General features: G+C 28.1%; 3 protein-coding genes across 3 annotated transcripts; 2 read left to right on the forward strand and 1 right to left on the reverse strand.

Annotated features, from left to right (window-relative positions):
- Window positions 1-993: 993 nt before the first annotated feature.
- LOC124916676 lies at window positions 994-2,383 on the forward strand. Its single transcript, XM_047457426.1, has 2 exons — window positions 994-1,583; window positions 2,204-2,383. Exons 1-2 carry the CDS (start codon window positions 1,100-1,102, stop codon window positions 2,257-2,259), a joined length of 540 nt encoding a protein of 179 aa, XP_047313382.1. The 5' UTR covers window positions 994-1,099; the 3' UTR covers window positions 2,260-2,383.
- A 7,253-nt stretch (window positions 2,384-9,636) lies between these two features.
- Window positions 9,637-12,776, forward strand: LOC124914717 (universal stress protein A-like protein). The gene is made up of 4 exons (XM_047455317.1): window positions 9,637-9,872; window positions 11,940-12,061; window positions 12,150-12,268; window positions 12,472-12,776. The coding sequence occupies exons 1-4, from the start codon at window positions 9,683-9,685 to the stop codon at window positions 12,578-12,580; spliced, it is 540 nt and encodes a 179-aa protein (XP_047311273.1). The 5' UTR covers window positions 9,637-9,682; the 3' UTR covers window positions 12,581-12,776.
- A 1,778-nt stretch (window positions 12,777-14,554) lies between these two features.
- On the reverse strand, window positions 14,555-16,620 carry LOC124915543 (MYB-like transcription factor EOBII). The gene is made up of 3 exons (XM_047456281.1): window positions 16,482-16,620; window positions 16,281-16,410; window positions 14,555-14,941 (listed from the first exon to the last, which is right to left on the reverse strand). Exons 1-3 carry the CDS (start codon window positions 16,615-16,617, stop codon window positions 14,581-14,583), a joined length of 627 nt encoding a protein of 208 aa, XP_047312237.1. The 5' UTR covers window positions 16,618-16,620; the 3' UTR covers window positions 14,555-14,580.
- Between the last annotated feature and the right edge of the window lie 9,457 nt (window positions 16,621-26,077).

Genomic DNA, 26,077 nt, shown 5'->3' on the forward strand with positions numbered 1-26,077 from the left:
GTCACTTTCTCATCTTGTCTAACCCAACCAACCTTTTTCACTCTAAAAGTAACAATCTCCTCAAGTAAATTCTATTTTTTTTTCATCCCTTTCATCCTATTTTTTCTACCCCTTTCATGTTGATTTTTTTTTTAATTTTTTTTTTGGTGCGTGAGAATTAAAAAATTTGGCAAAAGGTTAAAGCAGCACATTTAACGGACGCAAAATTTGTCACCGGACGGACGGACTTGAATTTAAGACTTTTAAGGAGATCCGATGATATCCCACCCAAGACAGACCCAATAATTTGAGTTGGGTGATAAAAAATTGAGAAATGATTAGGAGAGTAAAAAATTGAGAAATTATTAGGAGACAGAATTTAGGTGAGAGAATAATTTGGCAAATAATTTCTCTCTCTTTCTTCCCTCTTTTATACAAGTAGATGTCAATTCATTCCCTCTCCCCTTTTATCACTCCTCTAAAAAATTATATATAGAATGAGTAAATAAATATTAGTTTGACTCATTTTTAAATAATTAGAAAAAAAAAATAACTAAGGGTAAAAAAAAAATAAGAGTAAAAAAAAAATCCAAATATCATGAGTGTTTTCGATTACCCTAATTAACTAGTCATTTAAAGAAAAGGAAAAGGTCAATTATATTATTTCATTGATTGAAAAAAATATTAATTATAAATTAAATATAAATCAGTTACAAATTAATAATAATAATTTGTACTGCACACTCCCATCAATCTCAGGTGTCCCTAGGCCAGTAGATAATCGTTCGTTCGTGTATTTCACGTGTAATGTTCGCGAGTCATTCATTCACTTCATTAAATGACTTGTATACCCTTTTTAAAACGCATGGGAATTCTCTTCTCTGTGTACTAACTTAACTAACCAGCTTAAAACTCCAGATTGCAGTTTTCCAAAGCTTCGTAGATTTTTTACATCCTTTATAAATAAATAAATATATATATATTTAGGTTCTAGATAGATAGATTATAATACAATTTCTTGAGAGAGAAAAAGATTGAATATTTATGATACCAGATAGATAGATCGCTTTCATTTTTTATAACTCCTCATTCCGATTGATCAGATCGATCCAATCCAGAGATGGTGGAGAATCCAAGATCCGCGGCGGGAAACAAGAATCTCCGGTGGTCGGAAGATTCGGTAGCAATTGATTATCCGATCAAGTGTAACGACAAGTGTTGCAGGTCGTGTGCGGCGGGAATGATCGCCGATTCGGTTGCAATTTGTTGTTGCCCATGTTCTGTAGTGAGTTTTCTTGCTCTTGCATTAGTAAAGGCGCCGTTGATGATTTGCCGGCGATGTTTAGGGTTAGGCAAGAATGAGCGCCGTCGGGAAGAAAGGAATAAGAAGAGGGTATGCGAGAAAAACAGTAACAACAGGGATATGGGTGGAATTTGTAGGGTTGAAGAAGGAACATCTGAAATTGTATTCGCCATTGGAGATGAAAAGGAAGAAAATGATGAAGAAGATGATCAAGAACAGAAGGAGAAGGAGAATTTGAGTGGGAGATTTGAGGCGGAGAGGATTTGGTTGGAATTGCATCAGCTTGGCCACCTGGGTTTTGGTAGGGTTTCTTCTTTCTCTGGAATTCCTTCTTTACCCAAGGGTAATTAGGGCAAACCCAATATTTGTTATTTATCAATTTTCAATTTTTTTTAATTAATTATTATTATTTTTTCACTTTTTTTACTCTTTACCTTTTGGGGTAACTGTTAATACCAAATATACCCCCTCCTACTTTGGCCTATGTGCAGTAGAAATTCGTACTGTTATTATTCTGATGCTTATAGCTTTACAGCAGGTTTTTCCATTTTACTGTAATTTTTTTTTTCCATTTCTTTAGCTTCCAGTTTCATAACAATTGAGAACCCATTTAGAAAAAGTTTGTATTTTTATCTTAATTATATGAAATGTTGATGGTTGGTTGGTTAATTGATTGATATCAAATTAAGCTTGAAATTGTCCATTATTAGTATATAGTTTACTAAATGTCGCATCAATTACTTTAAAAATGAGATCATTTGTAGTTTAAGTATTTGGGATCTTGTGTTACACATTTTGTGAATTGGGTATTAGTTAATGGTTTTCAACAAGGATTTCTTATCTTAATAGTGATGGATGTTGGTTAATAAAAGAAAGTCTATTGTCGGATTGAGTTTTTTTTCTTCTTTTCTAAATGATTAGTGAAAGGGCAAGTTTCAGTTCTTGTACCCTTTGATGTTCCTGTTGATGTATTATGAAGATGTGGATGGGAAGATATTTGATGATACAAGTGGGGACTTTGAACACTATGTTTGTTTCAAGATTAGGTTCATGATTTGATGAGATGAGGTGACAATTAAAGAGCTTATGTTATTGTATTTTGCAGAGTAGGTCCATTCACTTTAATACAGACTATGTTATTTGTTTATGTGATGGTTCATTTAGTCATTGTTATGCTAGGATTTTTTGAAATCTCCCTCAAATTATGTGTAGAAAAAAAAGAAGATCTTGATAGTAAGACAATGGTGTGGTGTTTTTATTTTCTAGTGTTAAAGCCAAAGTTGAGGGAAAGGATTCACTGTTCATTGAATGAAAAATGTACCATTATTTGGTACACTATATAGTTTGTAAAAAATCCAATGTTATTCCCAAACAAATCTAAACCAATAGCCAATAGGTGTTTATAATTGTGCAAACAAAAATTACAAAAAATATGATTATGCATATAATGAAAAGGTTGTTGTTTAAGTACAACAATTAAAGGATTTCATAAGATTTAGCAAATAAAAATAACTTATTAATTAAAAAATTCCAATATAACATTTAAATCGTTTACTTAGTCAACCAAATTTATGGTACAAGAACCTTTGCAAAAGTCATGAAAATTGCGCTATATATAAATTTAATAGGTCCTACAATCATTAATAGTTAGACGATTTCGTTTAAGTCAAATAGGTAAATAGAAAACTTTGGAGATCGAGGAGGACCCATTGCATTTTTTGTTTTGAATTTCTAGCGTTTCCAATTCAAATATCTCAATATCCTCTCCAATGTTAGACTTGAATCAATGAATACTCTTTTTTTTTTCTTGCACTTCAACACATATATACATGGAATATCTTTTAAGTGCACAAATTTCTCAAATATGTAACCTCCCGCGGTCATGACTTCTTAAGGCGTTCCCTTGACATCTTGTTTTCTCGGTTTTAATAATTAATAATATACTTTTTTGAATTAAGAGGACGTAATAACTAAGTTTTGATAAATATTGCAAGGGGAAATTTATAGTCTCTTGGAAGCAACTACAAAATTGTTGCAAGCAACAATAACAAGCCATTATTCTCATTGGACTAAACCATGGTCCATGGATATGTCTGTCATTGAGAGTCCCGCAAATTTTACATACAAAATATCATCCACTTGTGCTGAGACGGGTTGAAAAATTAGAAACGGTGCGCTTCAAAAAAAAAAGTGATGAACTAAATAAAGAGAAACTTATATATAAAATTAGTATATGAAATGAAAGTAGATTTTACAATTTCTTTAGAAATAGAGAAAATTAAAAAAAAGTTAGGGGTCATTTCATCTTCAAATGTAAAAAATGAAAATATTTTATTTTAATTTTTTCATTTACAGCATCCTTATCCATGACCCATTTTTTTGTCAAGATCATAGTCATGATCATGAAAAGAACTTTATGACCAAGATTTTGGTCATTGTGCTTATCCATGACCAACAAAATCTTGATAATGAATTAAAAAATATTATGAATAATTGTAAACAAAGAAGGATAATTAGTAAAAAATGGAGAAATTTGTGATTTTTTTGTGCTCCGAAATATAGCAAAAGTGGTCTCTATTTATAAATCTTGAAAAATTATCAATTTTAATATATTTTATTTATTTTTTAAAATTATAAATAATACTAAAATCGGGTTTTAAAGATAAGAGATAAAGAAAATCTGGGCAACCAATCAAATGCTAACAAATGACAGTATTTTATTGGATGAGTTTGGTTGTGAATTTGACAAAAACCAAGACCCAATGACATGATTGTGGTTTTGGTCATGGGATGACCAACCATTTGATCGTGATAAATTCACAAAACCGCCTATAACTAGCATCATGCCCCATTTTTTTTTTGAGAACGGCATCATGACCCATTTTTGGGTCATGGATAAGGATGCTCATAGGAGCCATAACATAAATCAGTTACGGCTCTTATGTAAAAAGATGTCCATTAGTTCAGTTTTATATACTTGTACTAAGGATCCATGGTTCCGACTAAAAATGTTCCGATGAAAGCAGGAAGGATCAACGGTTACGGATTCTGATCCCGTCACCTCACAGGGAAGAAACAGAGGAAACATCCCATCACATAGAGGGCAAAACAATTATATTTAAAAAAAAATTTTGTTTTGCCCCTACTTATGAGAGGAAACATATGATCTTGTAATAGGCGATCTTTTTTGCGATGAAAGATATTTATAAGTTATGAACCCACCCTAATTAGACCCTGTAAAAAAAATTCAAACTTTAACAACCCTTTATCACAAGACATGCAATTCGTGTGCGCAATAAAGCAATTAAACAACAGATTGGATTGTGAAATATTTCTTCATTATTACGGGCTATAACATTTCTAATCATTTTAGTTTATTATCTAGATTCACTAGATCCATTATTTCTCATAAAAAACTGAAATCTTTAAAACAAAAATAATAATCTAAGATTTAATTATTATAATTTTTGTACTTTATTTTTACTTCTTCCTTTCTTCTCTTTTGTTGATTTTGTTTTTTTAGTACATAGTACTTTGTTAATATTTGTCACAATAAAATACTTTTCAATGTTATTATATATATGGCCATGTTCATGCTAAATAAAAATACATATGGAAGCCTAAATTGACTCTATAATGTTTTGTTACAGTTTGGTTATATTTCTAGGTGATATCATTCGAGAATTGAGATGCTATTAAATTATGTAAGACAAATTAAATTATGATAGAACAATTATTTTCGAAGAGTTTCGACATTTTGTTTTAATCTTCACTATTAATAAAAAAAATAGATTTTCCTTTCAAAACTCAAATAATAATTATTTTTTTGCATAATTCAAGCCAGATCAATTTGTAAGAACCCGTTGATTCTATTAACGCAATATAATTTTTTTAAGTTTAAAAAAAAATTGTATTTTTGTAAAGAAATTTTTGAAAGAGTGACTGTTGACATTGAATTCTAGCTATCTAAAAAAACTAAACAAGACCTACTAAATTAAAGTACTACCCATCCACGTACAACAGTCGGAAAAGAAAGAATATTAATTTTTTATTTTCTTGCAACTAGAGATAAAAAATTTTAAAAAAAAATAAAATAGTGAATCCTTACACTGTTGTTGTTAATGGGTCCTATGTCATTGACAAAATAAAAAAATGGGTCTCTTTTGTTATTTTAAGTTAAAAATATTATACATCTCTAGTTATAATTTTTCTTTTTGATTCCAAAACAAATATATTAATAACATAAATAATAAGAAATTGATTATATTTGAGAGGAGGTAAGAAAGAGATTGTTGATCCCAAGTGGGAAGGAAATGAAAAGGGATATTGAAAAAGATTTGAAAATGATACATAAATATATAGTCAGTCAGTCATATTACACATGAAAGAGTAAATAAAATAAAGGCGGGGCCATGTGAATGAAGTATTGGGAAATATTTACAAGAAATGTTTGAGGACAGAAAACAACAGTGATGAAGAGTGGGAAAGGGTGTACCATAACAAGTATTCAAATTTATGTCAGTCCGTGGAGAGATTATCATGTGCCTACATGACCCACTTTCATTGCATGCTCTGCTATACTATAGAAATATATCAAGTGGGAATCCTATCTTTTATTTTATTTCTCTGCTACAAATTTTACTATTTCTATTATTTATCTTTTTAAGTAATTAAATAAAGTGAGTTTTTTTAAAAAAAAAATAATAAGTAAATTATTCAAAGAATTATCATTCCATTGATATTTCAACATGTATCTTGGTCATCCAATGGGTCCAAAAGTTGGTCCAAAAGTTGGTTAAAAAATCTCTTGGATCCGATTATCTATAATTGTGAATATAAATAGAGAGAGGCGTTGGAGATGATATTTTTATTTTCTTCTGGAATTCTATTTAAGATAGAAATAAAACTTCTTATCTGAAAATAAAACAAGTTGATCTATAAGAGAGGTCGTATGGTTCTCATCTTGAGCACGTTAGATTCCATGTCTCTTACATTATGTCATCATTTGTTATTCCTAAAAGTGTGTGATGATTCCATGTCTCTTAAATTTTGTCATCATTTGTTATTCCTAAAAGTGTGTTAGTATATGAAGTGGTTGATGTGTAAATTTTATGTGGGGTCCTCTAAATCTTCGTTTTCACATTTATTTATTAGTTGGGACAATGAAAATGTTTAAAGATGAAGGGGGTTTGAGTTTTCATGACCTATGTGTTTTTAGTAAGGTCTTATTGTCAAAGTGGTTTAGACACTTTGTTTAAGAAATAGAAGTATCTAGATTAATATGTTTTAGAAGTAAATATGAGATGGATTGGTCTAGTTAGTTAAAAAAAATATTTAATCTCCCCGTGATATTTACATATGAAGTGGCTTATCAATCATGTGTAAAAGTGACTGTAACATTCTTCATTTACCGTGATCAATCCGTTTTTGTGAGGATGCATGGTGTGGGGTAAGTGTTTTGTGGTTGTCTTTTTCGTGCATACCTCTATTGCAATTTATAAAGATGTTACAGTCAATGACATGAACAATCATCGCTCTTAAAGTTTTATTCATTGTATTAGATATAGAAGGAGGTTATCATTTAAGGAAAATTATTATTATAATATATTGTTATCTTTAGTGGTCAACACATGGGTGTCTCCAATGAACTAGGATGGGATGCGATTGAGGGATTTTGATAAGTTTCATGTGAGACACTTTTATTCTCTTTTTGATAGAGTTGTTCCAAGTAAGTTGCACTAAGAGAAATTATGGAAGTCTAGAATCCCACTAAGATATTTTTTCGTGTGGAATTCGATCCACTGTGAGATTCTAACTTATGATATATGTATGTGTAATAGTTTTATCATATAGTTAGTCGATGTTGTTTAGGTATAAAAGATGTGAAGACGACTCATCGTCTTCTTTTACATTGTAAGGGTGTCACTCATATTTGAAGTCTTCTTTGGAGCATCTTGGTATTCATTGGATTCTTATGCGGAGAACCATTGGTGCGTGCTAGGAAACGTGGATTTAGGCAACTAAATTTACGGGTCTGAAATAATTGAACTATATTCATATTGTGTGTTTTTTTTTTTTTTTGAATAATTTGATTTGAGAAGAATAGTAGAACTTTTAAAACTCTCAACGACCGTTGTAGATCCTTCATAATGCTATAATCTTAACATTATATGAGTTTTAATCTGAAAAATCGATAAATTTGATCGGAGATCTCATTACCCTTTGAAAGATTTTTGCAAACATTAGTTTTTAATGCATTTGATTTTCTCACACAAGTATTATTATTTTGTCGTAGTGTCTAATTTCATAATATTATTGCATAAATATTTTTAAAATAGTAATATTGTTGTTTAAGAGAATTTATTTCATAAAAGTTGAAATTGTTTTTTATAATAATTGTTTAAATTATTGTAATATTATTTATATTTTAATATTTTTAAAATTAATTAAATGAATAAAAAAAATAAAACGTGATAGGAGTATTCTTGATAAAACATCCTAAAACCCATCACCATATCTAAATATAACAATGTTATCTACTTTCAATAAAGAGACAGCTATTAATTCATTAGGTAGTAAGTTATAAGTTGGAGTGATAATATAATTAAGTATAGTACTGTTCATTTTATTCCTAAATAAATTATTTGTTAAAAAAAAAAACTTACACATGTCAACATCAAAACTCAAGAATAAAACAAATCTGACTTATTCTAAAGTGAAGCCAACGACATTGTACTATTAACTAAGACTAAGATTATATTTATTAATCAATAATATATTCCAAATTCAACTCCCCACCATGAATCATTATTTTTTATTCTTTTATTTCAATGTACAATGGAATACTAAAATAAAAACACAATAAATAATACAAATTTAACTCATATAACATTTATATTTGAAATATTAAAGTATTTTTAATGTTACTAACATTACTATTTTTTTTTATAATAATAAATATATCAATTTTAAGTTTATTTTTTAATTTCTTTCAAATTTATATGTTGATTTATATTAGATGCTTTGATTTTAAAAACAGAAAAAAATACTTTTATTCAAGTTTAAAGCCCACATGCAAATTGGGCCAATAGTTGAACCTATTTAAATATATTCTTAATTTTTAATATACATATTAAAATGAATAAAAGATAAATAAATAACAATGTAATAAAAATGAGAAGATTGAATAAATTTATTTGAATGCATAAAATTATGATTTTTATAATTATTGAGTAATTAACTTCATTTTTATATAAACTAGCATGTAGTCCGACTAATGATATAAAAAACCGTAAAAAAATATTACGGTAAAAATATAATAATATTTTTAATTTTATTTTTAACCGTTTTAAATTTTGGACGGGTAACCCATAATCCGACCCAAATATCAATTTACTCTCATATATAATCCAAATTAATTACAGTTCTCGACCCGACAATTTAGACACTTTGAAAATTAAACATCATATTATTTATATATATATATATATTTTATTTGAATTTAAATTATAATTTCATCAATCTAAGCATTATTGTCAGGCCCAGAGAGATCGAGGCTATCATGGTCAGGTTACACAAGCCCAACAAGGTCAAATTGATATTAAATCTAATTTAGTTTGAAATTATAGTAGTTTAATAACAAGGAATAAAATATTACTTGTTTATTTTAAATAGCATAAACAATCTTCATCAAGTTTTTTTTTTTGTGACCCCTGAAAAATATTGTCTTGTTTGAATTTAATTGATTTAAATAATATTGTTTAAACTAAAATTATAAAAGTTAAGTTATTTATTAATTATTTAAAAAGATATTAATATATATAGTAAAAATATATATTTTTTAAATAATATAAATAATATTTTAATTAATATAATTCACAATGAAGATAAGAACATATAATAGATGAGTCATGTTTAATTATTGTTTAAAAAGTTTTTAAACTATTATATATATATATATTAGGTACTTAATTCATTAATTAAAATATATTTAATTTAATTTAAATTAAAAAAAAATTAATAAAATTTTAAATAATACTAAAATCACTATTTAATTATTTTTCTATTTTATGATTTTTAAACATAAAGAAAATGTGCAATGTGAATGCAGAAATTTCCAGTAGCAGTCATCCCGCCACTTTTATGCCACATCATATACATATATATATCTTCATAACAAGGCGTACTTTAGCATTGCCAATTGGCAAGTGGCAACGGGGAAACATACGCAGCATCTTCATAAAAAGGCGCACTTTAGCATTTCCAACTGGCAACGGGGAAACATACGCAGCATCTTCATAACAAGGCGCACTTTAGCATTTCCAAGTGGCATCGGGGAAACATACGCAGCATCTTCATAACAGAGATTGATTACTCCATAGAAGAGAGAGAGAGAGAGAAATGGAGGGTGGAGCCGTATCGGAGCCGACTCGGATTCTAGTAGCAGTGAACCAGTCGACGATTAAGGGTTATCCTCAAGCTTCCATCAGCAGCAAAGGAGCTTTGGAGTGGACTCTCAAGAAGATTGTCCGTTCCAACACTTCTGGCTTCAAGTTTCTCTTTCTCCACGTCCAAGTCCCTGACGAAGATGGTTTTTCCAATCCCTCCCTCTCAGTCTCATTCTAATTCTAATTTTATCATTTCTCCTCTGCTTATCTTTGCTTGCCCATACATATTTGCTTTTTTAAGTGGATTAGGTAAAAGGGTATTTCTATTTGAAGCTTTTTAGCTACTTATTCAAGGTATCACAATGAATCTTGCAATAGGGAGGGAGTGTTGAATCTTATTGAAAGTAATACAATGTTTATTATCTTGTATTCGTTTTCTGGGCAAATGCATAGTGTGGTGAAATGATTATTGGAATTCTAAGATAAAAAGTGACAAATTTCTTTTGGAGGGACCTTAGGCGGGTGAATGGTATCATTCTTATGAAGAGAATGATGAACAATATTGTCATGTCAAATAGTGATTGTGATCAGATTGTTTTGAGGGTGGAGATTAGTGAGTTGTTTTCCTTGGTTTTGGTGGTTACTTTCGTGGCAATCAATATTGAAGACAAACTCCATAAGAAAGGTTTTTAAATGACCGGTATATCTTATACTGCAGAGGATTTTTTTATACCTCTGTTTGTGGCTTACCCATTAACAAGTGATGTTTGGAATCTAGCACCTGTGAAGGACACTGTGTTTTAGTAGTTTGGTTCAACTGACGGGGTGTTTGTCATTTTGTTGTTGAAATTATATAAGGAAAGGAATAACACATACTAGGATGGCCAAAAACTATTTGGAAAGTGACCTCTGGAATTTGCTTGGATTTTCTTTTATCTTACTTTATGTGTGTTCTCTTTGTTTGTTTTATGCTTTATTATAGCAATTTCATGATAACTCTATGTAATTTTTATTTCAATCTACTTTTAAAAAGTCTGTAAAAGAATTTCTAAGTTCTAACATAAATTGGAATGTAACACAAGGTTATAAAATTTCAATCCTTATAAAGGTGTTGTGATGTATACACATTTTTGTGTAATTAACAGTTTGTAGTTGCCTTAGAGATCTGAAGAATTAGTTGATTAGATGTGGTGCCTCTTGCCCTATTTCTAATTCAATTTGATCTGTACAGGTTTTCTCATTGAGAACGACTAGTCTGCATAAATATTAGAGGTCTTATTGTATGTGTGTATGCTTGGTTTGTTGATCCGTGCTAAGGATCATCTTTTTGCATCTCATTCTATTGGTGTTTCATAATATCTGCATCTGTTTCTACAATTCCATGCTACTACTTGGGGTATTGCTCGTCTGAGACTCATCAGGACCACATTGACTAGTTCATTTAAGACTTAAGTCTTTGTCTATCAGTCAGACAAATTTAATGGTTGTAGATGTCTTTGGTGGTCCTTTCCCTGTACTGAATGCTTCATGAGAGTACTCAAATGTGCAGTCCTTGATTAATGACATTCCTTGATTCCAGAATATCTTGAGCCTAGACAAACAAAATCTGACAATCTACGGATTAGTATTGCAACTTCAGTAGTACTTCAAAAACTATCTTTCCGGGCCTTGTGTGATCTAGGGCTATTTGAATAACTAAGTAGTTATTTCCAAATAACCCTTTAGGATGTAGGTACTCTAAAATCAGGACATTAGGGTTATTAATGTATAACGAAAAAATATTTTGATATTTTGGAATGATGTGATTGATGAGTAGATTGTTGGTTGGATAGTGGGTTATTTGAAATAATCTCAAATAGCTCACATCAAACAAGGCCTGAGGACCTTTTGCATTGGATACTCGACTTTTTGGGCGCTACCCAAGATTAGATAAAGGGAGATATTTTTCTTTTGTTTTTTTGTAAAAGCAAAGTGTGCTTTTAGGTAGCCAAATTAGAGGTGCAATTTGTTAATTAGTAAGTGCTAGTATATTATGCCATCTTTAGTAATTCAACTTGATTGTCTTTGAAGAATGATTTTAGACAGTTAATCTCTTTGGTTTTAACTGTACTCCATCATAACTCCTTTTAAAATATTGTAAAATTCATTACATGAGTCCTTTCACTTTTTGCTGCAGTATCTGCATATAGTAATTGTTATTTGGGCAAAAGGAATTGTATAAGCTTGGTTTTATGTAGTAACTCATAGAATTAATTCATAATTTTTTTAAGGCTTCGATGACGTGGATAGCATATATGCATCACCTGATGATTTCAAGAAGATGAAAAGGAGGGACAAGATGAGAGGGCTTCATCTGCTAGAGTATTTCGTGAACAGATGTCATGAAATTGGGGTATCTATCTATTTCCTAGTATATATGCTTCCTATACTAGTTCAGATCATTGGGATTTCATTGATTCTCTGGTTTCATTTCTCTTTAGGTTCCTTGTGAAGCGTGGATCAAGAAAGGTGATCCAAAGGAAGTGATATGCTATGAGGTCAGAAGAGTACAACCTGATCTTCTTGTTGTGGGAAGCCGTGGACTTGGTCCCTTTCAGAAGTATGTGAATATTCATTATTGAAAACTGATTTGTTTGTCACAATCACAATCACATAAAAAAACAATTTCAAGTTAAAATTGAAAGTGTTTTTGCAAACAAGAAGTAGACATTCTGTTGTTAATGTTGAAAGAAGAGGAATCACGAATGATGCATTCTAGCTACATAGCAAATGAAATGATGATAACTGTAAATGAAATTTCAGGGTTTTTGTTGGGACTGTAAGTGAATTCTGTGCAAAGCATGCCGAATGTCCAGTCATCACAATCAAACGCAGTGCAGATGAAGCTCCCCAGGACCCGGTCGATGATTGATTTTGAGTTTGCTGTAAAAAATGGACTGTAATACACTTTTCTTTTCTCTTTTTGGAGGGGATTTGGGTTGTTTCTGTGTCTGCTATGAAATTGTAAGAATGTTGTTAAATTGTTAGAGGTATTTTGTGAAGTGTGGTAATGGTAAATGTTTTCATCTGTTGTAACTTGCCATCTTTTGTTTTCTTTTTGTCTGCAATATTTTGAAACACATTTAGTATCTAGATGAGATCACATTTTAAAATAAATGTTTTTCTTGCCACATTCTGAAATATTTTGACAGTTTTTCATGAAAAATTAAATGTGTTTTTCAAATAAGATTCGGTTGTCTTGTGTGTCTTTGTTTGTTGGCCTTTTCTATTGATTCATTCTAGGAGTGAAGTACCAACATATTGTGAGAAAATAATTTTCACTTATTTGGAAAATTGTCCTTGAAGAATTCCCAAAAACATGATGAGATTTTCAATATTTGTAAACTCTAATAGGTCTTATACTCATTTAATTTGGGAGATTAATTAGTTTTAAAAATCTGTTTTTATGGTCCCGACCCATCATGTGCTTCAACTTTATCTTCTTCTTTTTTGCCCAAAGATATGCTTTCACTTCATAACACGTGCTGGAAAGAGATGATGATGATGATGTGTGGTCTAGATTCATTTTGCAACCACACATCATCAAGAACATTTGGGAATTTTAAATTTTGTTATAATTAGGGAGAGCAACTATTGAGGTTAGACTGTATTCTTTAAGAAAAAATATATTTTTTATTGTAAAATTGTCTTGTATATAAACCTAAAATCTTATAAAACACCTATATAGTTGATATAATATAAATATTTATTTTTAGTAATATTTAGGACAACGGTAAACACAAATATCATCGCCCATTAATTAGATAATCAATTATCGGTTCAAACATGATAAAAACAATCATAAACATGACAATTCAAATGGTTTATAATTATCCTCTTTATTTATATTATTTGTGTTTTAAATATCTACTTATGCAACTTTTATCTATTTTCTTAATTTTTTTTTGAAGTAGGCTTCATCTAAGTTGTTTTTTACTATCTGATTTGGTGAGCATAGAATCGTCAATCGAATGAATAATAGGTTAAGTTGTTTAGACTTTTGGGGTTTAAAAACAATTTTCAAAATTGAATTTTCGTATGTATTTGTATGAAAAATAATTATTTTTTTCTTATGTGGAGTATGCGTCTCTTGACATATTATGAATGTATTTCTATAACTGATTTTTTTATGATAAAGTTAATTTATGTATATCTTTGTTGACTGGTTTTTTACAATATATAAAGTTGATCCTAATGAAAGTGTTTAATGAAGTGTGGTCATGTCACAATCATAAAACACAATAATAAAGCCCCCAAACTTGAACTTGATGAGTTAAACTAATCTTATAGGCATCTATTCTAAATCATAAGCTTTTCAGCAAACAACAAATTCACTTTCTATGATTATGACTCCTGATTGTCTTTTCTATATATAATGCGTTTCATTAGTCTAATCAAACTAGTTTATCAAGAAATCCTTTTCCTTTTTTTAATAACAATTAGTTCAATTTGTTATTAATAAATTATAATCTTCTAAATCTGGAAATTAATTACTTGAACAATCTGGACTCTCAGATTCATACAGATATTATTTTTTTATTGGTTTCAAAATTATTTTAAAATTAATTAGTAACATTCTTTAGCGACAGTTTGAACAGTGTATTTTACTCATATAGCGACACTTTTCTAACTGTTACTATTTAATTTTATTAACAATGCCAATAGAAATGAAGTATAGTATTTATATTAATTAACCCATTCCATTAAAATAAAGATGACTATATTTTACAGACCGGACAAGCTAGATTATACCAATTAAGATAACATATATGTTATACATATATTAATAATATATATATATATACGAAGTTTAAGTTTATAATTATTAACGTAACATCTTAATATTTAAAAAGCGAACTTGTAGTAGAACTACTACTCGCCATTCAACAACTGCATATTCCAAAGATCCTCCATGCTCCAAGTGTTATCATTCCATCCAGTGGGAAAAGTTGTTGTCGGAAAGTTAGTATCGATATTGTTTCCGGTATAGGATTGTGGTGAATACGATCCTATCGTGTGGAGGAGATGTGGGTGGTGACCGACAACACCGCCAGACATTTGACTCGTACTAGAGCTGGAATTTGTGTGAATAATATTATTCATTTGCTCGTAACCTTGCACTAGGGCGTTTGAATTTTCCGCTTGCTTAATGTGTTTCTGAATACGGGTCCTCCATAGATTTTTAATTTCGTTATCGGTTCTTCCTGGTAAGTGCTTCGCAATTTTCGACCATCTGTATTATAAAAAAAATGATCTCAACATATATAAAGAAAGAATCTTTTTATTTGGCTAATTAAGAATTAAGTTGATAATTAACTAGCTTAAGAGAAATGGTTTGGAACTTAATAGAGCATGGACAGCACAAAACCTAATTTTAAAGAGGACCTTTCTCAACTTTCCTTAAATAGCGAAAACAATATGGTAGCTGTCCACTTCACTCAAAGCAAATGGCCAACTCTCTTAGGGCTTGTTTGGCTTGTGAGTTGGTTCTAACTACCACTATAGTACATGATAAGACATAGTTTTCTTTATTTTATTTTAATTATTTATTTGATCTACCTTTACTTATAACAATCTATCAAATTATTATAAAATTATCTACAAATTAACATTAAAATTCATCCGAAACTAAGATATATATATATATATATAGATTCTAATGAAAAGTGATTTTCACACAAGACTTTGGTATCTATTTTCCAACTGTGTGTGTACGAGAGAAAGAATTTTAGCACGTGAGGTAAAAGAAGATTTTAGCTTGATAGTACATTTGTATGATGAATTAAACCCAAAAGTTATATCAAATATTATATATTTATAAGCTTAGTCCGAATTTCATTGTTATTTTAATCAATTATTATCATATTTTTTGTAAAAGAATATACCCTTCTCGATAATAAGAAGAATATAGTCTCGAATCAAAAGTTTATACAAATAATAAAAATAATTTAATAAATAAAAGAGTGTGTGCATGTGAAGATATTAATTGATGCTCATGAATTTTTATTTTTTTTTCAAAAGTTCTCAACAAATTTAGAAGATTTGAACTTTAAAAAATAAAAATAACAACTTTATAAAAATGTAATAAAAAAAATGAAAAGAACACTTTACTAACAAAAGTATACCTTTCCATCACAAAGATAATTTTTTTTTTTCAAAAAAAAAGCTATCTATCATAACTTTTTAAGCAAAAATTTTTATAGTTAAAACTCAAAAGATTTCTGTAAATTAAGAAAAGAATGATAATAGAATTTAAAGTCTCAAATGGTTCATTTTCATCATTTTACACATGGGATGTATGAAAGTTTTTAAGGATATAGAAGATTGATAAATTCGCACGTTGTACTTTAATAAACAAGATCTTTTTTTCAGTTGATGATGGGGAAAATGCTTTTTTCATTCATAGCCGAAAACAATTCCCCACGTTTCAATTCCTCTCTCTCTCTTGAACACACTGTATATATGCATGTATATTTATTTATAAAATATGGATTTTCAAGAAAAAATTTCAAGATCTAGCATCAAGACTTCTTCTCAAGGATTTTCCACAATTTTTTTTATTCATAACTAACCTGTTTCCCCACTTGGCGTGCAGTTCCATGATTAAGATCTGTTCTTCAGCAGTAATATTTCCTCTCCTAACATCGGGTCGAAGATAGTTCAACCATCTCAGCCTACAACTCTTTCCGGTTCTCTTCAAACCTATCGAGATCAAAACTAGGGTTAGCAAGAACCTAGACGGAATCTCGAAACAAAAAAGTGTGTATGTATACCGGCGGATCGAGCAAGTGAATTCCAAACTCCTTCACCGTGGTTAGAAATATAGTTGATGAGAATCATATCTTCTTCCATGGTCCATGGGCCCTTTCTTACCTCTACATCAACGGAGTTACAAGGTTTCTTATCCATTTCATGTGGCTTAATTATTCAGAGAAAGAAGAGAGAGATAGAGAGAGAATTGATAATGGGCTGTTTGGTTCCACGAAAGATAGTAAGTAAATGGTGTTGGCACAAGGATTTATAGAGCCTTCCCTCTTCAAGACGTTTTCACCGGACTCCATCAACCTAATCTCTGGTCCCTCGTCGTTTTGTGCCTTCTTCTTTTTATTTTTTATTTTTATTTTTAGAAAATGCTATATTGTTTTATTTTTGTATATATATATATATATATATATATATATATATATATATATATATATATATATATATATATATATATATATATATATATATATATATATATATATATATTTAATCAAATAAGCAAAAATACTATCAATAAACATAAGAAATAAATAAACCTATGTGCATGTAACAAGAGATGAGTTACCATTAGCATTGATCTTAGTATATATCTCCGACTTGCCTTCATCTATTAATCAAGAATTTATTGTTCTTATATGATGTTAGTTTCATTTAGTAAAACTTATAATAGTTTGTTTCGAAACTTGGTTTGAAATGGTGCACGATATTGGTCAACGATTATTTGAAAAAAAACAAAAATATTCCTCAAGAATTTTATTTATTTATTTTAGTTACAATCACTTTATATTTTTAATTAAAATTTTTTTTGAATTAATTAACCCATCATGATACCTTAAATAAAAAAAAGGTATTAACTTAGAAAGAACAAAAAAAATTATATTCCAATTTTACTTTAAAAAAAAGTTAATTGAAAGGGAAAAGTTATTATTATAAGGGTAAAAGAAAAATTTATTATTTATTTATTTAAAAAATAAAAGAAAGTGTGCACTTTTAGCCTAACTGCATGCATCATAACAAGCTTAATAACCAAGGACTAATCAAATCATACAATATAAGAGTTTATTTATATATATATATATATATATATATATATATATATATATATATATATTCATCATGTTGCATGTTTCGTGGTCGTGTGAGCTGGCCCATGAAGTAAGTTTATTTTCTAATTGGATGCATGGATTTTTTTTTATAGATTTTTTAAAAATTAATAAAATGATTGATGTCTACACTTTGTGGTGGTTATTAATGAAAATAAATAAATACTCTCTCTTTTCCTTTTCTTATTTTTGGGTCTAGAATTGAAATATATATATATATATGGCCCAGTTCGAACTGATATTTCGGGTAATTTAAATACCCATTTTTTTCTAGGTTTGGGTCCGGGTCTAGGTCTGGTCCCTCGAAGTCCCGGAAATTTGCCATGCGGGCTGCATGTTCTGAGATAATTTGTTTTAACTTGGGTAATTAATTTTTTAATTATCATTTTGTTGTGTGATCTTTAATTATTTTTATTTTTCTTATCATAATTATGTATTATACAAAAATTATTCAGATGACTTTAATTTGTTATGACATTTTTTTTTCTTTCATTTTGATATTTATTCTCCAATTATCTAGATTTTGTTACATGTCTATTTGTTGTCATTTTTATGTATGATATGACTTTCTTCTATAACTTAAATCAATTTTAACATTTAAACAAATGTTAGGAAATCACCAAATAACTTCCTAGGTAGTAGTCAACAAACCGGTCACATGGTCATTTATTTTTTAATGTTGAAAAACTGATATATATATATATATATTATATATATATATATATATATATATGAAGCTTATACTAATACATAGTACTTAACAAGTAAAACAATATTTTAATTATATTTCAACAGTAAATAAATAAATAAAAGAAATCTAAGGTGACATTGTCATAAATTATTATTTTTACTTATCTACTGGTAAAATTAAACTGAAATGAAAATAAAATAACATATGGTTTAATTTGGTTATATAAATCTCATATATATATATATATGAAAACTCACATATCACATCTTATTTCTTTTCCATCATCAAATCACTCAATTTATCAAAATATATTTATTTTATTTTTATAAATTTTAAATAAAAAACATTATAACATATTGTATATGCATGAAAATTAAACTACCTATAAATGCCTATTAGTAAAACAAGCAACTGTCAAAATCAGACGATTAATTAAGTCAACAATTGTCATCAAAGTTTTAGTTAAAAATATCACATATATAATGATTTTTGTTTGGCTTGGTGTCAAATATTGCTTAAGTTTACTAGAGAAAAAAACATGGCTCAAGTTAAATTGCATATTAATTAAATATTATTTATTGCTCAAATTCAGGGTTTAATTAAATGTATGCAAATCCAATAAAAATTGAATTCCATAAAATGTTAGAATATATATATTCTCAAGCATTTTCAATAATCGTATTCAATTAATATATATATATATATATATATATATATATATATATCCTCCACAACCACAACATTATTATTATTATTATAAAATTTTCTTATATATATTTGTTTTGAAAAATTGGTAGAGTCGATTGTTCGAACGACTTATCATTCTTTTTAAAAAATCTTTGTATTTATTAATCTCTTAAATTTTGATGATATCATATTTAATTTTCATTGTGATTAAACAACTCCCTTATTTTTAGTATAGATAGATATAAAATGTTCTAATTGTTTATTATTATTATTATTATTATTATTTATTATTATTATTATAACTGATTTACGTGAATAAGAGTATGTGGAAGTTGCTAAAAGATAATGCTTCGGGGGCTAGTTTGGACATTGTCCTGTTGGGCTGATTGGGCTTCATGGAAGGAACCTGGATCATATTTTCATATAGTTTTAATCTAAGTCTCTCAAATTTCTTTATGGAAATATGTATTCAAACAAATTATTTATACTAAAATCATATACTTAAATACAATAGATTATATATTCATAATCAAATTAAAAGGTTTTGACTGGGTTATTGAGTTTTAGGTAAGTGTATTATTATATATACAGAGAAGTTTCATGGGATTAGGAAATTAAAAATAAATATTGAAAATGCATTTTAATTACTTTTTTAAAGAAAACAATTAAATTAAAGAACAATTAAGACTACTTTGAGCAAGCAAATATTCCTAAAATAGAAAGTAGTTTTGTAGTTGAGCTGGAGGAAGTAGCTAATTTAGGTGACTTAAAGATTAATTTGGACTTTTCTCCTTTTTTTTATTTGCTTTAATTTGCATGGAGATTGATCTATAATTAATCAGTGGACAGTGATGAACTCCTTGTGAATCTAATAAATAAATAATTAATATCAATAAATTTGTTTGGTAGTGAGATCATTTGGGCCCGTTACCAAATCAGAAGAAGACAAAATACAAGTACTATTTTGTTTTCTTTCTTGCCAAACTAGCTAATTGCACATCCTAAGTAATAATAAGTGGACAAAACAGTGTCATCGTCTATTACTAATTATTATTTTAAAGTCAAATTTTAAGATACGTGTCAACATATAATTTATTTAGACAACACAACCCATTTTTTCTTCTTTTTTATATTCAATTTAAATCAACTTATTATAAGGTCAAAGAATATATATATTAAGGGCAGAGACTAATTAAGACTACTAGTAATTAATTGTGTCATAATTAAGGTATTTTGTATTAGGTAGATTCGATCATGTAAGCTTTTTTTTGTAAGATCCAAAGCTTAGATATTGGGAGTAATTGTTTTATACTAGAGTTATACTTAGAAATTAATGGTGTAATATGAAAGGATATATGATCATGTTGAATTTTATAAGATTAGGTTTAAGCAAGCAAATAATAATAACCACAAAAACTATAAGACAGTGGAGGGAGGCCAGAGATAAGAACAACGTACATAATCCGACACATGAAAATCTAATGGGACAAAATTAGTGGGGAAATTAAATAGACTAATTAGGATTAATGTGACTCCTATTATTAAAATTATTTTATCTTTATTATTATATTTGAATGGGTAGGTGTTTCGGTCGTCATTGTCGAGCCTTGACCTTACTTCAAATGAGATAGGCATAGACTTGCACTTTTAAGAAACTCGATAAATACAAGATTGTTCGGTTGAGAGTTATTTAAATAAACTGATTTATATAAAGAAATGTTAATATGTGGTATATATTTTAATAAGATTTTTTTTTTAAATACAGTATATTTTAGTATTACAATTAATAAATTGAATTATTTGAAACCCGAAAAAATCTACAACAACAGATAACTTGCTAATGATTCAGAAAAAACAAAAACCAAAACTTAGAAGGAAAACTCATAAATTTGAAGTACTTAATTAATGTCATGACTTGATTTGCAAGATTTCTTATTTGTCCCACGATTAATGTGATCTTCACCGTGAATTAATGGGAAAACAATATTATATATAGAAACGAAATCGACAAATTCCTAACCATAGGGGTCCCTTAATTTGATTGTTTAGTGTCTCAACCACACATATTATTGGCCAAGCTGTCTTTCTATTTATATTAAATCTTTCCTAATCCATATCACCTTTCAGTTGCACACAATTAGCTGCCTTAAGTAGATCTTTATATCCAACTACTCTATACTTATGGGATCACTTCAATTTGTGGTTCGCATTCATCTTTATATTTTAACATTAGTGATTATCACATGATAATGTTTATGTCTTTTTTCTAGATGGACACATCTGATTAGAACATGAAAAAACATAATATCACTACGTACATAGCAATTGAGTGATGACATGATGTATACCTAAATTGGGTCATCTAGATTTTTTTTGGTTATTTTATTTATTGCTCTTTATAACTTATAAGCTTATATAGATAGATTATATAAATTTTAAAAAAACTAATCTGCAAAATGTACGTTTTCGGTAGCTATTTTACTAAAAAAGTAAGGAAATAAAAGTTAGACCTCTCTTTCATAATCAATTGTAGACTTTTAACCTTTTAATATCGGTACAATATTTAATTTCTCGTGTTGTTAGTGCACGTCATCTTTAATGATGTATTATGTACGTACATTATTATTATATATGTTTCATAGGTTTATTTGGCTTAACTCTTATTATTTCTCATTTTTACCTTTTATTTTATTTATTAATTTTATGTGCAATATCCATTGTTTGCTTCATTAGAATCTGTATTCAAGAAAATTTATCACCATCAACTTTAAGATCTATTACTTTTATGATAAAGTTAACTAATCATGACTCAAATAAAGTAAATGTACACAATGTAACATATAATAAAGATATTTCATTCATCAAGAAAACAATAGTGATTTGTCAATTAGACTTCCATTAAATGAGACACCATAAGCCCATTTAAGATCTATATATATGTAGACTAGTTGTATTTGGTTTAAGCAAAATTCAAATAAATATTTGTATAGTGGTTAATAAGATAAATAATATATATTTTTGTCTTTTTACATTAAATTCAAACCCATAGGTCCCTAATTAACTATAGTTCTTAAAATGAGTTCTAGCACTATTTTCCTTTCTTAAAATAGTTTGCATAAGGATTGAGTTCGGTTTTAACAACATAGTGCTAGAGATACAAAATAATATTTCATAAGATCTCTCCTAAATGATATTAATCACGGAGGCTTTGTTTGGAAACGCCTAAAACTGGAGTTGAACGAACAAATGTTATTAAATTTGATAATATATACATAATTAAAAAAATATTTTAAAACATTAATTCACCTAAATCAACACCTCAATAAAATATTGTAAAAAAATATATTTTTTAAATAAATTTTTTAAAAAACGAGTCAAACCCAATTCAGAGTTGATCAAAACAACAAAGCCTAAATTTCAATTAGAGTAACTTTATATATACTAATTTCTTGTTTACTATATTCTTAGTTATCTAACTTCTCTACTTTATTGTAAAAAAGAACAATCTTAGCAATTCTCTTCGCTTTCGTTGCCTATGTCCGAGCCATTTATGAAAAGTTATTTTGTTTTTTTATTTATAAGATGACTTGTTATTATATAATTCCTGTGGCAATAACAAAGATAGTTTTCAATTGTCGTCATCAGAAACTGTAATATGGCCAACAATTACTGCATATGATAAGTATATATATAGTACTTAATCCTCACTTTTGACCACTTTTAGGTAGCTTCAATTGGCATTTGTTAGCTCAATATCAAAATATCAAACTCAATTGTCCTGTAGTCTGTTTATTTTCGAGTTTGCTAGTACAATCCTCCATAGTCTTAACGTTTCCTTTAAATTTTAGCATTCTCGTAAAAATCGAAATTAAAAATTTTAAGTGAAATATTTGACACTTCAAATACAGATATTCTTGATTAGTCCTCAAGGACAATCATGATTTTGAATGGATATTCTTGAAATAATTAAAGTGGTGATTATGTATCAAGTTCCATCATGACAACACATAATTAAAGTGATAAATTTTATGATTACATTAAATTTGACTCTAAGCATGTCACGAGAGATACCTAATTAGTATAACTGGGCTTAAGCTAAATTCAAAACAAAATAAATTATTGCATACTTATCGTCTCAATTGGGTTATCGAATTGCTTTATTTTATTTAATTACTCATGCAAACTCTTATACATTCAAATCTTCTCAAAGTTATAATAGACTATTAGTATAATGATTATTTAGATAAACGATAAATATTTGAACATTTCTCTAAGAAATAATTAAACTTTTTATTAATGACTATAGAAAGATAAGAGTTAAATACAACACAATTCTTCAAATTCAAAAATAAATTAAAATAGATTGGGATTGGGAGGACATTCAATAGGACATTCAATATATAAATATTACCGTGAAGAAATAGATTATAAATACTACAACGAATTTATGTAGAGGTTCGGTGGGCTGAAGTCCACCCTCAAAAAAATATTATTTTTAACCGTAAAATTGTGACACTATTTCGTATTTTTTTTAAAAAAAATCAATATAATTCATAATCTATTTCTGCGGGATTCAATCTTGAATCAATACTTTGTTTCTGCGGGATTCAAGATGTGCTCCCATGTAACCCCCTGAATCCGGGTATCGTTACCCGTGAAGAAAACAAATTACAAATACTTGGAGCAAACTATTTGCCACCACAACCCAAACTCAAAATATACTATGAAGGTAAATATAATTGTCATTTTTTCAAGGTCTTAACAATCACTTATTTGTCATTTTCCGATATGGACGTCACACAAACCATTCCTAAATTCCAGAAAATGGAAACAAGCATGTGGTCTGAGTCATCCAATAAACCACCGAGTTACGACTTACGAGTGTCACTTATTCCACAAAGAATGTGTGAATGCAACTTGGTATCATTTAAAACTTTAATGAATTATTATCTTTGAATAACGATATGCCATGTTCGATGTCGGGTTTATACATATATATGGGATGTATGAATTGGATACTTCGAGGAGGTGATGTTGGAAAACAATAAATATTTTCTCCATTTTGGTGATTTTTGTGGTCTATATGGATTGACAACAATCATATGATCTTTGAAAAAAGATATATAATTGTTTGGCGTGTAGTGACTTTTTGTCTTATCATATTGATATTGGTAGTCTAAGTAACTTTTACTTTAGATAAATTGAGTCGTAAGAATTTCACTCATTATTTTATAGTTTGACCGGTTTTATTTGAAAAGTGAGTAAATTTTTATTCATCAACGAAATATGAGAGAATAATATTCACGATTTAACCGATCTTTTTTTTTTGTTTAGTTTTATTTATTTATTTATAATATTGAAGTGCATGTATATTAAAAAAATAGAATAAACAAGGTATGTGTATTAATTAATTAGTACGTAGTTGTTAGGAGGAGAAGTTGACACGTGTAACTTGGTTTCCATATTAGTAATGAACAAAAACCTCTGCATGAATGTTAGATAGTGGGATGCTTTTAAATAAGGTACCAAAAGTTATGTCTTTTGATTCATCATCATCATACTCTACTCTACACTAGACTGGTTCGTACTACCTAGCCCTAGTTTCATATGAGTTATTTTAGGGTTTGTTTGAAAATTAATTTCGCGAGTCAATCGTTCTTATCGATGACCTACGAGCTCGATAATCTATTGAGTAACGTGAATGTATTTTATTTTTCTTCTTTTTTATTGTCTAATATCATGCCGGGTCATTGTGTTTAAATGATATTTATCATTTTTAATATATAGATCATTTTTTAAAAAAAACTCCATAATTTTTATAAAATATATATAGTAATTTAAAATAATTAAATATTAATTATTATTTAGTCCATTCAAATAAGAACCTTTATAAAGAATAATGATGAAGATGAGATAGCATATTCAGATAATGGTTATGGATAGAGCTCATTTTCTTCAACTTTATATTTTATGTGTGTAGGTAGGACCTCTAAGTCTAAATCTTATCATTAATTGTCTTTTCTCCCCTTTTCAAATAATATAATTATCTCTTTTGGTTGATGAGATATGGCCTATGGGCACACACATACAAACGAAAAATAATTTGTTATCACTATAACTTTCACCCCCAAATAGTTAGTTCTTTCTCTTTTCCTTTTTTTTTTAACAAAGTTTATTTAATTTAATTGGAGGTCTGATTTACATCTATATTTTTAGTCACTGCATATTCAATTAACATATGATAATAAAATGTATTTCTTTTTTTTTATCAAATTAACTATACACTAATAAATTTTCCCATGTTAAATGGATTTATATTTTATTGGAATCCAAAATTAAAATGTCATGTGGAACAATACACAAAAATATTTTCATTAGAATTACATTTGAAATGAGCATTCTTAGCAATACTAACAAATAACATTTGCAAGCCATATCGATCTCAAATATTAATCTCTAGAGTAAAAGAAAGAAGAGAGGCCCATTTGGGAAAACTGGACTGGACATGAATGGATGGGCCAACATTATATATCGATTTACTACATATTCTAAATAATATTATAAGTGTAAAAAAAAAAAACAATTATTCATATGATATGACAACTCTTCATAACAAATATAGAACAAAATATATATATATATATATAATTGTAAATTTGAAGAAGGAAGTATAAGCGAAATATATATAAATTCTGGCGTCAATTTTTAATGCCGTAACAAATATTTGAGAGTGTTTCTTCGGAGTACCTAAAAAAAATCAAGATTGTTATTCGTTTTAATTTTTATAAATTTAATATATTATTTAACATCTAGATTATTATCATTTAATTGTTTTAATTGTGTATATGTTATATTATACTGTTTATAAATTAATTTTGCATATATAATTAATTTTTTTTTAAATTAATGAGAATTAACTTGTTATAATATATATATAATATGGCATTTAAAATTCTTACTTTTATTTATTTGTTGTTTTATTTCCTTTTCTTTCAATAAAAAATAATATTTTTAAAAATAAAAATAAAAAATTATATATATAATAGTTAATGACTAATGGGTTTTTGCACCACAATTTCGTCCATGTGTCTTATAAAAAAATTTGATCTTTAATTTAAGGGTT

This window comes from Impatiens glandulifera, chromosome 9 (assembly GCF_907164915.1).
Source record: "Impatiens glandulifera chromosome 9, dImpGla2.1, whole genome shotgun sequence".
Classification (NCBI taxonomy): Eukaryota; Viridiplantae; Streptophyta; class Magnoliopsida; order Ericales; family Balsaminaceae; genus Impatiens; species Impatiens glandulifera.

What these genes read in the sequence shown, in the direction of transcription:
- LOC124914717 (XM_047455317.1), top strand. Translation starts at nt 9,683, where the DNA reads ATGGAGGGTGGAGCCGTATCGGAGCCGACTCGGATTCTAGTAGCAGTG. An exon ending in CCAAGTCCCTGACGAAGATG is followed by an intron (nt 9,873 to 11,939) that starts GTTTTTCCAATC and finishes AATTTTTTTAAG; the next exon opens with GCTTCGATGACGTGGATAGC. An exon ending in GGACTTGGTCCCTTTCAGAA is followed by an intron (nt 12,269 to 12,471) that starts GTATGTGAATAT and finishes ATGAAATTTCAG; the next exon opens with GGTTTTTGTTGGGACTGTAA.
- LOC124915543 (XM_047456281.1), bottom strand. Translation starts at nt 16,617, where the DNA reads ATGGATAAGAAACCTTGTAACTCCGTTGATGTAGAGGTAAGAAAGGGC. An exon ending in TTCACTTGCTCGATCCGCCG is followed by an intron (nt 16,411 to 16,481) that starts GTATACATACAC and finishes TGATCTCGATAG; the next exon opens with GTTTGAAGAGAACCGGAAAG. An exon ending in CACGCCAAGTGGGGAAACAG is followed by an intron (nt 14,942 to 16,280) that starts GTTAGTTATGAA and finishes TTTATAATACAG; the next exon opens with ATGGTCGAAAATTGCGAAGC.
- LOC124916676 (XM_047457426.1), top strand. Translation starts at nt 1,100, where the DNA reads ATGGTGGAGAATCCAAGATCCGCGGCGGGAAACAAGAATCTCCGGTGG. An exon ending in GCTTGGCCACCTGGGTTTTG is followed by an intron (nt 1,584 to 2,203) that starts GTAGGGTTTCTT and finishes CTAAATGATTAG; the next exon opens with TGAAAGGGCAAGTTTCAGTT.